Source organism: Scomber scombrus, chromosome 1 (assembly GCF_963691925.1).
Source record: "Scomber scombrus chromosome 1, fScoSco1.1, whole genome shotgun sequence".
NCBI lineage: Eukaryota > Metazoa > Chordata > Actinopteri > Scombriformes > Scombridae > Scomber > Scomber scombrus.
This window is the reverse complement of record NC_084970.1, coordinates 2,399,535-2,414,444: the sequence shown is the minus strand read 5'-3', so window position 1 is coordinate 2,414,444 and position 14,910 is coordinate 2,399,535. Positions and strand designations below refer to the sequence as shown.

The following is a 14,910-nucleotide window of genomic DNA, read 5'->3' as shown; positions in this document are numbered from 1 at the left end:
CTTCTATGTCAAAGCTCCTGCACAGTCTCTGGAATAAGGTGCAACTACGATGTGAACTGTGAGTACATAGGTTCATTGATTAAGTGTACATTACATACTGTACATATAGTTACACATACAAATGTATGTATGTATGTATGTATGTATGTATGACAGTTAAAACAATTAAATACTTTGTCTCTTTAGTTTGTACATGCTTCATTAATGGAAAAATCTACAAATATGGGGCTAAAATCTACAACACAATGGATGGATTAGGACACTGCATCACAGCTGTGTGTGGGCCAAATGGCACCATAATCAGAAACATCTTCCCATGCTTAACCACTACCACTGCTGTCCCGGCAACAACTCCCTTTAGATTCCGCACGGCTATGAAAACAACGCCAGGTAAAAAAAACAAACCTTATTGGGCGCTGCATGATATTCGATAAAAAAATAAAAATGCAACATCAGTACTTTACATGAAACAGATATAGTAAAAAAATTTAATGAAAATGAAATACATCTGAAATTATTGGTAGTATAAAACTTTTTAAATCATTTGCAAAGTGATTTTTTGGAATTTTATTGCAGGTGTAACCACAGAGGAAATCACAACTATACCTGGAGAAACAACTATATCAGAGGAAACAACAATACAGGTTGAGACAACAAAACCACCTAAAATAGTCACCACTGGCCCAGTCACAACTGCCACCACTGGTGTTGTTGAAACTACAACTTTATTCCAAGGGGAAACAACCAAAGGTCAAGAAACAACAGTGATTACATCCAAGCCCTCTATTGTTACCACCACTACAAAAGGACCATCAATAACAACGAAGGGAACTACCACCAAACCTGGAGAAACAACCATATCAGAGGAAACAACAATACAGGTTGAGACAACTAAACCACCTAAAATAGTCACCACTGGCCCAGCCACAACTGCCATCACTGGTGTTCTTGAAACTACAACTTCATTCCCAGGGGAAACAACCAAGAGTCAAGAAACAACAGTGGTTACATCCAAACCCTCTATTGTTACAACCACTACAAAAAGACCATCATTAACGACAAAAGGAACCACCACCAAACCTGTAGAAACGACTATATCAGAGGAAACAACAATACAGGTTGAGACAACAAAACCACCTAAAATAGTCACCACTGGCCCAGTCACAACCGCCACCACTGGTGTTGTTGAAACTACAACTTCATTCCCAAGGGAAACAACCAAGAGTCAAGAAACAACAGTGGTTACATCCAAACCCTCTATTGTCACCACCACTACAAAAGGACCATCAATAACAACGAAGGGAACTACCACCAAGCCTGGAGAAACAACCATATCAAAGGAAACAACAATAAAGGTTGAGACAACAAAACCACCTAAAATAGTAACCACTGGCCCAGCCACAACTGCCATCACTGGTGTTGTTGAAACTACAACTTCATTCTCAGGGGAAACAACCAAGAGTCAAGAAACAACAGTGGTTACATCCAAACCCTCTATTGTTACAACCACTACAAAAGGACCATCATTAACGACAAAAGGAACCACCACCAAACCTGTAGAAACGACTATATCAGAGGAAACAACAATACAGGTTGAGACAACTAAACCACCTAAAATAGTCACCACTGGCCCAGTCACAACCGCCACCACTGGTGTTGTTGAAACTACAACTTCATTCCCAGGGGAAACAACCAAGAGTCAAGAAACAACAGTGGTTACATCCAAACCCTCTATTGTCACCACCACTACAAAAGGACCATCAATAACAACGAAGGGAACTACCACCAAACCTGGAGAAACAACCATATCAAAGGAAACAACAATAAAGGTTGAGACAACAAAACCACCTAAAATAGTAACCACTGGCCCAGTCACAGCCGCCACCTCCGGTGTTCTTGAAACTACAACTTCATTCCCAGGGGAAACAACCAAGAGTCAAGAAACAACAGTGGTTACATCCAAACCTTCTATTGTTACCACCACTACAAAAACACCATCATTAACGACAAAAGGAACCACCACCAAACCTGTAGAAACGACTATATCAGAGGAAACAACAATACAGGTTGAGACAACAAAACCACCTAAAAAAGTCACCACTGGCCCAGTCACAACCGCCACCACCGGTGTTGTTGAAACTACAACTTCATTCCCAGGGGAAACAACCAAGAGTCAAGAAACAACAGTGGTTACATCCAAACCCTCTATTGTCACCACCACTACAAAAGGACCATCAATAACAACGAAAGGAACTACCACCAAGCCTGGAGAAACAACCATATCAAAGGAAACAACAATAAAGGTTGAGACAACAAAACCACCTAAAATAGTCACCACTGGCCCAGTCACAGCCGCCACCTCCGGTGTTCTTGAAACTACAACTTCATTCCCAGGAGAAACAACCGAGAGTCAAGAAACAACAGTGGTTACATCCAAACCCTCTATATTTACCACAACCATAAAAACACTGGCAACAACTACTGAGGGTGTTGTCACAGGAGGGCCCAAAACAACAATTCCAATAACAAAACCTTCCATTTTGAACACCACTTCATCTGCAACTACTAGCACAAAATTGTTAGGCACTACATCATTTGGCCCATTAACACAGACACTTCCTGGCTTTACAACTGTTTATAATACTGGTTCAACCACAACACCCCTGCTCAGTACAACTACCACATTATGTGCCTGTATTGTCAATGGAACTTCCTATCGTCCAGGTAAGTTCTGCTCTGTGGCCCTGTTTTCTAGTAATGAAAGTATTGAAATCAAAGTAATGAACCTGTCTAGACCTAAGTCTGCTAACATTAGTTCAGTCTTGGCTATATGAAGTAAATTACTCCAGTCTTCATTTTTAAGGTTCTTTTATTATTAAAAATTGTTTATGTTAGCCTTTAATGTTGAATTCTAAACTTTTTACTCCACTGATTTTCACAGGGGACTTGGTGTACAATGTCACTGATGGCTTAGGGTGGTGTTTCATTGCACATTGCAGTGCATCTTGTAAAGTTGAGAAACAGTCCACTCCGTGTCCCACAACACCGATACCTAGCACAACTGTACATTCTACAGTGATCATCACTACTACAAAATCAACCTTTTCTACGACCACAAGTATTCCTACTTCCACTCCATTAACAACTACCCTGGACTGCAATGATGAGTATCCACCAAGAAAGGTGCAATATATATCAAATAAAGACTCTCTGCATCTCAAAAAATAATTTTAACTACACTATTAGAGATGTACCAATTGCAATGTTCCTGGATGATTACAATTTCCAGTATTTTAAAAAGCTGAAAACTGGCCTGTGGCTGGTGCATCTGTAAATACAACATTACAGTTTTACATACCCATTTTCCTGTATGACCTGCTGTTTCCTTATCCCCATCCAGAATGGAGAGTCCTGGACAGTTAACAACTGCACCACAGCTATTTGCACCAATGGCAAGGTCACAAAGACACCTAAGCCCTGTCCCACAGTACAGCAACCCATTTGTGTCAATGGACGTAAAGTTGTGAAGGGCTATGATGATAATGGATGCTGCCCCCACTATGAATGTGAATGTAAGTTGAAAAGTTTCAATACAGTTAGCTTTACTACTGAAGTCTTTTGCATGCAACAGACAGTATTGTGGCGGTGTGTTTTCACTCTTGACAGCAATACCATGACTGAGATGGTTTTTTTTGTAGATAACTGCTAACAATTACAGCCTTCTTGATGGGGGTAATAATGACACTTTTTGCCTGTTCCAGCTCTTACCTTTATTTACCACACATCGTTCCTTTTATCCTGCAGGTGTGTGCAGTGTCTGGGGTGGATCCAACTACAATACATTTGATGGAAAATCATACCGTTTCAACAAAGACTGCTCTTACTACCTTGTCAAAGAGATTATTACCAAATATAACCTGACTATTACATTAAATAAACATGACTGTGATCCTTCAGAAATCACATTCTGTACCCAGGCTCTCACTGTTACATACCAGTCCTATGAGGTAGTACTGACTCGGCGGTTGAAGACTTCAGGAACAGAAGCTAATGCGGTAAGCACCTATTCAAAATGTCAATACATTTGTTGTTTTAGTGTCAGCGTCTCACTTTATTTTGAGTTTACTAATTTAATAGTAGTCTGTCAGTAATAGCAGTCTGATGCGTGATGCAGTTAGGGTTAGAAGTGCTGATGTGGTTCAGTCTTCTCTCATATCTTTTTTCTCCTTATCCTGCAGGTTTATGTGAATCAGAAACGCATCTATCCAGCTTACAGCAATTCTGTTCTGCGCATCATTGGCACAGATATGATAGTATCATTGATTATACCGGAGATCAAGACAAAAGTGTCCTATAGGGGCTCCACATTCAGCATTGACATTCCCAATTCTCTCTTTGGTGGGAACACTGAGGGACAGTGTGGTAAGTTATTATAACATTATTTAATGTAGGGCATTAAGATTACCTTTGACATTCAGAAGGTTAATTATTTATTGATTTATTCATTTATCACTTATTTTGTATCAAGTTATAGGAATAAATTATTTTGGAACTGATTACTAATGAACTATAACTAGTAGTGATTGGTAGTATTTACTCTCATGCAACATTAAGTAAACAGCATGTATATTCAAAAGCACTTATTTAAAAAAGTCAACAACAGTATAAGATACAATATATGATCTTAACTAAATGTACTTAAGGGATAAAAGAAAAGAAAACACACCATATGTAAAGTTAACTGGGTCTATATACTGTGTATGAAAGTATGTGTAGGGTGTGTATTGCACCATGGGAAAACAAAAACATAATGACAGAAACATGGATGTATTGTAAGAGCTGGATACTGGACCAAATAATGGCACCCATTCAGTCCTATAAAATGTATGGACTGGCACATACACCAAAGAAAGTCTCGCTTCTGGGTTTGTGTTATTTGGCCCACTGAATGTGGGATGTAGAAAATACTAATTGTGTGATCAGCAGGCAGATTTGTGTAATGACTGTTGGTGTTATACTTCAGTCAGGCAGGCTCTGTGTTGCTACCGTTAAGAAAAGAGTTCTGTGTGTCCACACTCAAGGGCACAGGGTGACTAGTGGCTCTTAGCTACATGACCCTGCCATGGAGATCAGCACAACAGCACAGTTGCATATTACATCAATATTAGCGGTGTGGCAAAAGACTTGCAGCAATGTGTGAGCAAAGTACTGATGGTGTCTGTACACTGCTGTGATTAAAAGGCTGCTCATGTGGGAATGTTGGGTCTCTCTAAATTAAAGAGTACAGCCTAGACCTGCTCTATGTGAAAAGTGCATTGAGATTACTTTTGTTGTCATTTGGTGCTATATAAATAAAGATTAATTGATTGATTAATTGATAACTGATATGAATCTTATATGTACCACAGGTGAGGGCATGCTCACAGAAGACAAAGATACATTTTAAATCCAAGTCATCAGTGTATCATTACACATAAGAAACTATGCTCTGGCCTCATCATGCTGCCTCTCCTTTTCCAGGAACCTGTGACAACTCCCAGAACAATGACTGTCGTTCTCCCAACGGCCAGGTGGAAAACTGCACAGAATCTGCAGGCCAATGGCGTGTGCCAGATAAACCCTGTGTCACCCCCACAACCCCACCTACGATAACTACTACAATGACACCCCAGACCACCTCAACACCACCACAGTCAAAAACCCAGTCTGTTTGTAAACCTGCCATTTGTGATCTCCTAACGAGCAGGTGGGGGGAACAACATCATATTTAAAAAAAACCTTTTAGTCTCTGAGGCTGATTTATTGCTACACAGTTCCACACTTTTCAAAGTACTTGTGTATTTGTGCATTGAAATAGCAAACAGTTTTTTTTATGATTCTCAAGGCAGTTTTAAAGGCATTCTCAAATGTTCTGCCACATTTTACAGTGTAAATGTGCAGTTTTAGATCTGAATGATGAATAGTCACTCTTTTGGCCCTCCATAACCCTAATGAAGAGCAGCATGTCAACTCATAAGATGTGTCTCCCACAGGGTCTTTTCTATGTTACATCCGAAACAATGTGTGCACCTGTTGTGATATGGTTTATATACTGCTGTTGTCTCAAGCTTTAGAGAGACACCCCAGTTTGAATCAACATTACTGCCTACAGAGACTGTTCAACAAAAGAACTGATGAATATGGGTGTATTGATAATCTCTTTGCTATTTACACTCTGTGACCAGCAGAAAAACAACCTGTACATTGTAATGCCGTCTAATACAACACCACTACTAAGCATGACCTTCTTCTGATCACTTCTCCTGATACACTGTTATGGTTTGTATTTCCTCTCCAGCTTATTTGCTCCGTGCCACTCAGTCATAGCCCCTGGAAAATTTGTGCAATCCTGTGTGAATGACATTTGCAATGGTGGCAATGATAGCTGTTCCAACCTAGAGGCCTATGCTTCTGAGTGCTCTAATGCAGGAGTCTGTATTGACTGGAGGAATGACACCAATGGGCAGTGCGGTGAGATATATAGTATTGCAGTCTGTATTATAGGCCTACAATAATACAGTTGCTTAGATTTCTGAATCATATAAACAAATCTTCATTTTACAGAACACAAGTGTCCAAGTGGAAAAGTGTACATGGCCTGTGGTCCTACTGTAGAGCGTACGTGCAATGAAAGGTAAAGTATATGTCAGTTCAATGTGTTTTTGTTGGTTTGTTTCTAATCATTTACACACCACTTACTTGATTCTTATGTTTATATTTTTGATGTCAAGAACTGGAATTAAAGATGTTTCATAACATCAGCATCAATATTATCCACATGAACATGATCATCCAAAATTCTGATCACTGTTTTCTTTGATGAGTGAGTTTTCAATTACAATGTCAGATCTTGTCTGTGCAGTTGATTAAATACCTGCAGTCATTTCATAGCAGAAAGAATGATGTTGTATTTAATCTACAGTGTGGGTGAAGATGCTCCTCTTTCACTTAAAAGTAAATAAAAAAAGGGGTGTAATTTTAAACATTGATGATGATAGTGATAGTTTCATTTATTATTTATATATTGATATACATTGATGTTCTGTGTTCTTCCAAACATCAAACTAAAAAGCTATCAACTAAGATTAAACATTTAACAATACATTTATTTGGCTGTCCTTGAATCTTCAGGATGAGTCTTAAGCCTCAAGACCTGACCTGTAATCAAATATAAAGTCAGAGCTGCTATTGGACAGTTCAGGCAAAAGCTTGAGGTGTTGGATACTGCTGGGGCACAATGGTCAGGAGAAATAAATAAAACATAAATATACCCCCTTCCCGTGGGCTCACCATCCGTAGGAGGGGCCAAAGGGGTCGAGTGCAGTGTGAGCTGGGCAGCAGCCGAAGGCGGGGACCTTGGCGGTCCGATCCTCGGCTGCAGAAGCTAGCTCTAGGGACGTGGAATGTCACCTCTCTGGCGGGGAAGGAGCCTGAGCTGGTGCGCGAGGTTGAGAAGTTCCGGCTAGATATAGTTGGCCTTACCTCGACGCATAGCAAGGGCTCTGGAACCAGTCTTCTCGAGAGGGGCTGGACTCTCGTCCACTCTGGAGTTGCCATTGGTGAAAGGCGCCGGGCAGGGGTGGCAATACTTATTGCCCCTCGGCTTGGCGCCTATATGTTGGAGTTTACCCCAGTGGATGAAAGGGTAGCCTCCCTCCGCCTTCGGGTGGGGGGACGGATCCTGACTGTTGTTTGTGCCTATGGCCCAAACGGCAGTTCAGAGTATCCACCCTTTCTGGACTCCTTGGAGGGGGTGCTGGAAAGTGCTCCCTCTGGGGATTCCATCATTCTGCTGGGGGACTTCAACGCTCACGTTGGCAGCGACAGTGAGACCTGGAAGGGTGTGATTGGGAGGAACGGCCCCCGCAATCTGAACCCGAGCGGTGTTCTGTTATTGGACTTCTGTGCTCGTCACAGATTGTCCATAACGAACACCATGTTCAAGCATAAGGGTGTCCATATGTGCACTTGGCACCAGGACACCCTAGGCTGCAGTTCGATGATTGACTTTGTAGTCGTGTCGTCGAACTTGCGGCCGCATGTCTTGGACACTCGGGCAAAGAGAGGGGCGGAGCTGTCAACTGATCACCACCTGGTGGTGAGTTGGCTCCGATGGTGGGGGAGGATGCCGGTCAGACCTGGTAGACCTAAACGCATGGTGAGGGTCTGCTGGGAACGTCTGGCAGAGTCTCCTGTCAGAGAGAGCTTCAATTCCCACCTCCGGGAGAACTTTGACCATGTAACGGGGGAGGCGAGGGACATTGAGTCCGAGTGGGCCATGTTCCGTGCCTCCATTGTCAAGGCGGCCGACCGGTCTTGTGGCCACAAGGTGGTCGGTGCCTGTCGTGGCGGCAATACCCGAACCCGCTGGTGGACACCGGCGGTGAGCGATGCCGTCAAGCTAAAGAAGGAGTCTTATAGGGCCTTTTTGGCCTGTGGGACTCCGGAGGCAGCAGGCAGGTACTGGCAGGCCAAGCAGGGGGCGGCTGTGGCGGTCGCTGAGGCAAAAACCCGGACATGGGAGGAGTTCGGTGAGGCCATGGAGAACGACTTCCGGACGGCTTCGAAGAAGTTCTGGACCACCATCCGACGTCTAAGGAGGGGGAAGCAGTGCACCGTCAATACTGTGTATGGGGGGGACGTTGCCCTGCTGACCTCGACTCGGGACGTCGTGGATCGGTGGAAGGAATACTTCGAAGACCTCCTCAATCCCACCGACACGCCTTCAGGTAAAGAAGCAGGGCCTGGGGACCCGGTTGTGGGCTCTCCTATCTCTGGGGCTGAGGTCGCCGAGGTGGTCAAGAAGCTCCTCGGTGGCAGGGCCCCGGGGGTGGATGAGATCCGCCCGGAGTTCCTCAAGGCCCTGGATGTTGTGGGGCTGTCATAGTTGACACGACTCTGCAACATCGCGTGGACATCGGGGGCAGTGCCTCTGGATTGGCAGACTGGGGTGGTGGTCCCTCTTTTTAAGAAGGGGGACCGGAGGGTGTGTTCCAACTATAGGGGGATCACACTCCTCAGCCTCCCTGGTAAGGTCTATTCAGGGGTACTGGAGAGGAGGGTCCGTCGGATAGTCGAACCTCGGATTCAGGAGGAGCAATGTGGTTTTCGTCCGGGTCATGGAACTGTGGACCAGCTCTACACCCTCTGTAGGATCCTTGAGGGTGCATGGAGTTTGCCCAACCAGTCCACATGTGCTTTGTGGACTTGGAAAAGGCATTCGACCGTGTCCCTCGGGGGGTCCTGTGGGGGGTTCTCCGGTAGTACGGGGTATCGGACCCCCTGATACAGGCCGTCCGTTCCCTGTACGACCGGTGTCAGAGCTTGGTCCGCATAGCTGGTAGTAAGTCGGACTCGTTTCCGGTGGGGGTTGGACTCCGCCAGGGCTGCCCTTTGTCACCGATCCTGTTCATAATTTTTATGGACAGGATTTCTAGGCGCAGCCAGGGCGTTGAGGGGTTCCGGTTTGGTGACCTCAGGATTGGGTCACTGCTTTTTGCAGATGATGTGGTCCTGTTGGCTTCATCAGACCATGACCTCCAACTCTCACTGGATCGGTTCGCCGCCGAGTGTGAAGTTCAAGTACCTCGGGATCTTGTTCACGAGTGAGGGAAGGATGGAGCGGGAGATCGACAGGCGGATCGGTGTAGCGTCTACAGTAATGCGGACTCTGTACAGATCCGTCGTGGTGAAGAACTCTCTCGATTTACCAGTCGATCTTCGTTCCTACCCTCACCTATGGTCATGACCTTTGGGTAGTGACCGAAAGAACGAGATTGCGGGTACAAGCGGCCAAAATGAGCTTCCTCCGTAGGGTGGCTGGGCTCTCCCTTAGAGATAGGGTGAGAAGCTCGGTCATCCGGGAGGAGCTCGGAGTAGACCCGCTGCTCCTCCGCTGCTCCTCCGCGGTAGGAGACCCCGGGGAAGACCCAGGATACGCTGGAGAGACTATGTCTCTCGGCTGGCCTGGGAACGCCTCTGGATCCCCCGGGAAGAGCTGGACGAAGTGGCTGGGGAGAGGGAAGTCTGGGTTTCCCTGCTTAGGATGCTGCCCCCGCGACCCGACCCCGGATAAGCGGAAAGAAGATGGATGGATGGATAAATATATCAAAAATGGCACTGATATGTGCAGGCAGAAACATACTTCATATTTTCAGGGGATTATGTTCACTTTCTGCCTGTCCAGACCACCTTTTATGGAAGGATCGCTCACATCTCTCCAAAATCCTACTTGCTTCATGCACTACTAGCCCAGTGTGGCTGCATTCTTTAATTACAGTATTTAAATATTCAGGTGAGACACTAGGATTTAATGGTAATTGACCTTTGTGTGCTTTTCTAATTACTAACATGTTAAAATTCAATTTTATATTTGTTTATTGAAAGATATGAGGACTGTTTATATCTTTGTATTGGATAAATAATGGATGATATGTTGCATGTAGACATAGTTATGTTCATTGTTTTTTAAAGACACAATTGAGTCTTGTTAGATATTCAGAGGAGCAAAAATGCAATAAATGCACGCATGCAAGAAAGAACCACTAGTGGTCACCAAAATCTAAAGAAATGTGCTGGTTTCAGAAAAATAGATCCTAGAGTCATGGTTGCAATTAACAGGCACTTTTGCACATTTTACTGTGTATTGTTAACTCTAATAAATATGTGTTATGATAAGTGATTAAACATTTTTCATTCTTAGTCTCCACTCTGAGTTCCTTGTTATTTGACCATACCTCAAAACATCTCCAAGTCTTCACATCTCTATAATAACAAGTAATTCCATTTCTGACGACAGATACAACAAGAAGTTCGATTTATCAACTAACTACACTGAGGAGGGTTGCTTCTGTCCTGAAGGCACCACCTTATTCAACACAGTCTATGAAACATGTGTTAAATCCTGTGGTAAGTAGGGATCAAATAGTAAACTTGGTTTGACTTGGACATAGAATATTTTTCACAATATATGTCACACCTACACATCTAGAAATGCTTGTTTCTTTTTGAATTTCAGATTGTGTTGGACCTAATGGACAACCCAAACAGGTGAGAACTCTGCTTAACACATATATTCATCTACATTAGCTAAGCATGAGCTGTATGCCTGAACTGGTTCCTTTTTCTTAAACAGCCTGGTGAAACATGGACAAGTGACTGCAGCAACTGTGTGTGTGACAAGGACTCAATGAGTGTCCAGTGCCAGCCTGTTGAGTGCCCATCAGTACAGAGTCCCAACTGCAGCGAGCCTGGCCAGCAGCTGGTCAACAAAACAGATGGCTGCTGCACAACGCAGTCATGTGGTCAGTTACAGTTTCACGGAATCAAATGTGATTCTGTCACTTTGTGATAGGAGCACATATTTGGAGACAACATTTTAGATTGAAGAATATGTTGACTTTCTATTTTATTTCATTTTGTAGGTCAAGAAAAATCAATTTGCAGAGGCATACTTTAGATATGCCATCCCATCATGATGAACATCCTTTGCTTTTTCCTCAGTTACCTTGCTAATATAGAGCAAACTTTTTAATCAATATTCAATGGACACATGTAATTGTCCTGCCTCACAACAATCATTTTATCCTAAATTCAAGCAGATGTAACCTTAATGTAATACTTTGTCAAGGCTTTGAAGATTAGGAAGTATAGTTCTTTAACTTATTGTTACCTCTATACTAGCAAGTAATTCAAGGCAAACTGAGGCAAATCTCAACATTAACGGTAATAATTCCATTCTTTTTTACCCAACAGAATGCAACACCAACCTGTGTCCCACTCCTCCCACTTGCAAATTGGGATTCTATCTCACTGTCACTAACGACACCTGCTGCCAATCCTACAAGTGTGGTATGTGTCAGCATATGATATCTATCAAGAAATTAAATACAAAAAGTCATTTTTCAAGAGGAATAATGAAAAGAATGAAATTAAATTTACCACAGGGTAACATCTAACTAATTTAATCTGTTGTAAAAAAAAAAAAAAGCAGCCTTAGACAGGAAAGGAAAGCATTTACATCAACATGTGTCAGTAGCACGTACAGATTTTTGATGCATTTTCTATTTAAAGTAAAGATAGTATTTAATGGAATTATTGATTCAAGTACCCATCAGGCTTCAGTCCAGCAATTTAGTTTGAATATTTGTTTACAGTTTATAGTCAGACAGTTAGATCTGAAATAACTAATCCTCACATGAAGGGCTTTAAAAAAACGTGTTTTGGGTAAAACACTGCTTTACTCTTCACACATCTACATTACTACTCTGCTGACCTAATTCATGTATATTTTATGTCCCTACAGAACCTAAAGGTGTATGTATCCATGACATGACTGAGTACAAAGTAAGCACCCCCCCCCCCTTACAATTCTTGGTTTGTTTGTGAGAAGTGAGTGTGAGCATAAAACAGACCAGAGCTTAAAGGCAACACAGAACAAAATGATCTGAGGTAAATTTGTGAAAGTTTCCTTAAAATCCTGGATTGATGTTTGATCAATGTGTATTCTCTAGCCTGGTGAAAAAATACCCACCACACCACACACAACATCAGAACCACCAACAGAAGCACCATCAGTAACAAGGCAACCATCTGGAACAACAGCATCACCATCAGGATCGGGACAAACATCTAGAACCACAGCATCACCATCAGGATCGGGACAAACATCTGGAACAACAGCATCACCATCAGGATCGGGACAAACATCTGGAACAACAGCATCACCATCAGGATCAGGACAATCATCTGGAACAACAGCATCACCATCAGGATCGGTACAATCATCTGGAACAACAGCATCACCATCAGGATCAGGACAAACATCTGGAACAACAGCATCACCATCAGGATCAGGACAAACATCTGGAACAACAGCATCACCATCAGGATCGGGACAAACATCTGGAATAACAATGCAACCTTTCAAGCCTGGCCCCTGTCAGGAGTGTTATTGTGGCCCCAAAATGGATCCCATCACCAAGCTGAACATCATTAACTGCAAACCCGTTGTCTGCAAAACAGACTGCTCTGAAGTAAGCTTACATCAAACAAACATTTAACACACACACATTTCATATTCGAAGGAGCTAGCTCCCTCACTGTCTCTCTGTCCCTCTGTCTCCAGGGTTATGAATATCAGACTGTATCTGGCAAGTGCTGTGGGAAGTGTGTTCAGAAGAGCTGTATTTTCACCACACCTGACAACACAACGCAAATCATTGAGGTCAGTGAGTGAGCTGTGTGAGTGTTTCCTCAGTTTTGATAGCCAACAATATACAGTAAGAAAGGGGATGCTGGCTATAGCAAGAGAATACTTTTTACCACTTAAACAATGTATATATTTGTTAATGAAAGTAAAACAAACAAAAATACCTTTAATTCAAAGCTAAAATAAGACTTCCTTCGAGTGTTGTAAAACATTTTATAAAATGAAACTAAATATAAAACAAAAAATATCATCTTTAACACATTCAAAGTTCTTGTTAAACACCTTAGTGGAATTCGAGAAATGTAGTGGCATTTGGGCCAAGCTGTACTTGTATTTGAGCCAAAAAAAGTAAAATCATTTTTCTCCCTGTTGATTTAGATTTTGTTTTTCCTGTTGATACAGGTGAATGACACTTTTGTACCCCCCAACAACAAGTGTGTGAAATATACATGTGAGAAGATCAATGGACAGCTTGTTACCAAGGAGACCGAGACCACCTGTCCTCACTTTAATCCTTTGGACTGTGAACCGGTGAGTTGGCCAGAAACTCATACCCCTCTCCCTGCCCCTAACACATGCCGTTCATGTTTAAAACACAATATTGCATGTCTTCCTCCTCCAGGGCACCGAGACAACTGATGCCAATGGATGCTGCAAAACCTGTAAGTTAGTGGAGTCACAATACACACACACACACACACACACACACACACACACACAATTAATAAAATTAAATTATGAACATGACACATTTTAAGAATGGAAACATGACTTTGGGTGATAAACCTGTGTATCATATAGCATTAAATAGAGCCTTAACCCTTGCTGTTTGTTCCAGGCAAACAGCGCAGTGTCTGTGAGGTCCAGAGTAAGGAGACAGTCATCGAGGTGAACGGCTGTAAGAGCGTGCAGCCAGTCAACATGACATCCTGTGCTGGACACTGTGGAAGCTCATCTATGTGAGTTTATTTAGCATCAACTTCATCAGCAATCCACTGTAATTTCAGTTCTCTCAGGTGGAATTTGTAAGCTATTCATAAAAACTTTTGGGTGACAGGTTGTGGAAAATCTTCCTCCAGCATCAAACTTGTTTTGTCTTTTTAATTATTTAACGAACCCCTCCTATGGATTGTTTGACCGCTTTTTCTGGAAAACAGCTGCAGGGCATGTGGACCAATATCTATTTCTAAATAAATTACAACTGCAGACTTGATAACTCTTACTATATGTCATGATGTCTGCAGTTAGAAATGTTCATAAGTCACAGATTTGTTGTTATTGATAAGCCATGAGCAATTATTCAAATTCTTTTTCTAATCCATTGTTTATGTTCTGTAAATATATATGGACGTTGTCCCCAGAGGCTACATTGTCATAAGAGCTGTTGTCTGTGTGTGCAGATATTCTGCAGCGGCTAATAAGATGATGCACCAGTGTGAGTGTTGCCAAGAGGCCTCCACCAGTCAGAAGCAAGTGGAGCTGACCTGTGCCGACAACTCCAAAGTCCAGCACACCTACACTGTCGTGGAAACGTGCAGCTGCAGTAAAACAGTGTGTGTGGAGGGGACCACAGCCAAACCACAGCCCCGCCGGAGACGCTGATTACTTACTTAATGCTTTACAGTTAATTATCACCTGACTGAAATCTTACAGACACTATG

At 42.8% G+C, this 14,910-nt stretch overlaps 1 protein-coding gene across 1 annotated transcript in view; it reads left to right on the top strand.

The window, feature by feature from the left end:
- Positions 1–14,851, top strand: part of LOC133979209 (mucin-2-like) — a 48,671-nt gene extending 33,820 nt beyond the window's left edge. Inside the window, exons 28-49 of the mRNA XM_062417686.1 lie at positions 15–58; positions 187–390; positions 577–2,724; positions 2,942–3,183; positions 3,401–3,572; positions 3,805–4,055; positions 4,239–4,422; positions 5,521–5,746; positions 6,338–6,510; positions 6,604–6,673; positions 10,838–10,947; positions 11,057–11,088; positions 11,174–11,342; positions 11,794–11,889; positions 12,344–12,384; positions 12,552–12,655; positions 12,911–13,073; positions 13,166–13,264; positions 13,652–13,780; positions 13,872–13,919; positions 14,096–14,208; positions 14,650–14,851. Of these exons, the coding sequence (XP_062273670.1) occupies positions 15–58; positions 187–390; positions 577–2,724; positions 2,942–3,183; positions 3,401–3,572; positions 3,805–4,055; positions 4,239–4,422; positions 5,521–5,746; positions 6,338–6,510; positions 6,604–6,673; positions 10,838–10,947; positions 11,057–11,088; positions 11,174–11,342; positions 11,794–11,889; positions 12,344–12,384; positions 12,552–12,655; positions 12,911–13,073; positions 13,166–13,264; positions 13,652–13,780; positions 13,872–13,919; positions 14,096–14,208; positions 14,650–14,851 (5,020 nt within the window). The remainder of the gene's footprint in view (positions 1–14; positions 59–186; positions 391–576; positions 2,725–2,941; positions 3,184–3,400; positions 3,573–3,804; positions 4,056–4,238; positions 4,423–5,520; positions 5,747–6,337; positions 6,511–6,603; positions 6,674–10,837; positions 10,948–11,056; positions 11,089–11,173; positions 11,343–11,793; positions 11,890–12,343; positions 12,385–12,551; positions 12,656–12,910; positions 13,074–13,165; positions 13,265–13,651; positions 13,781–13,871; positions 13,920–14,095; positions 14,209–14,649) is intronic.
- Positions 14,852–14,910: the final 59 nt, after the last annotated feature.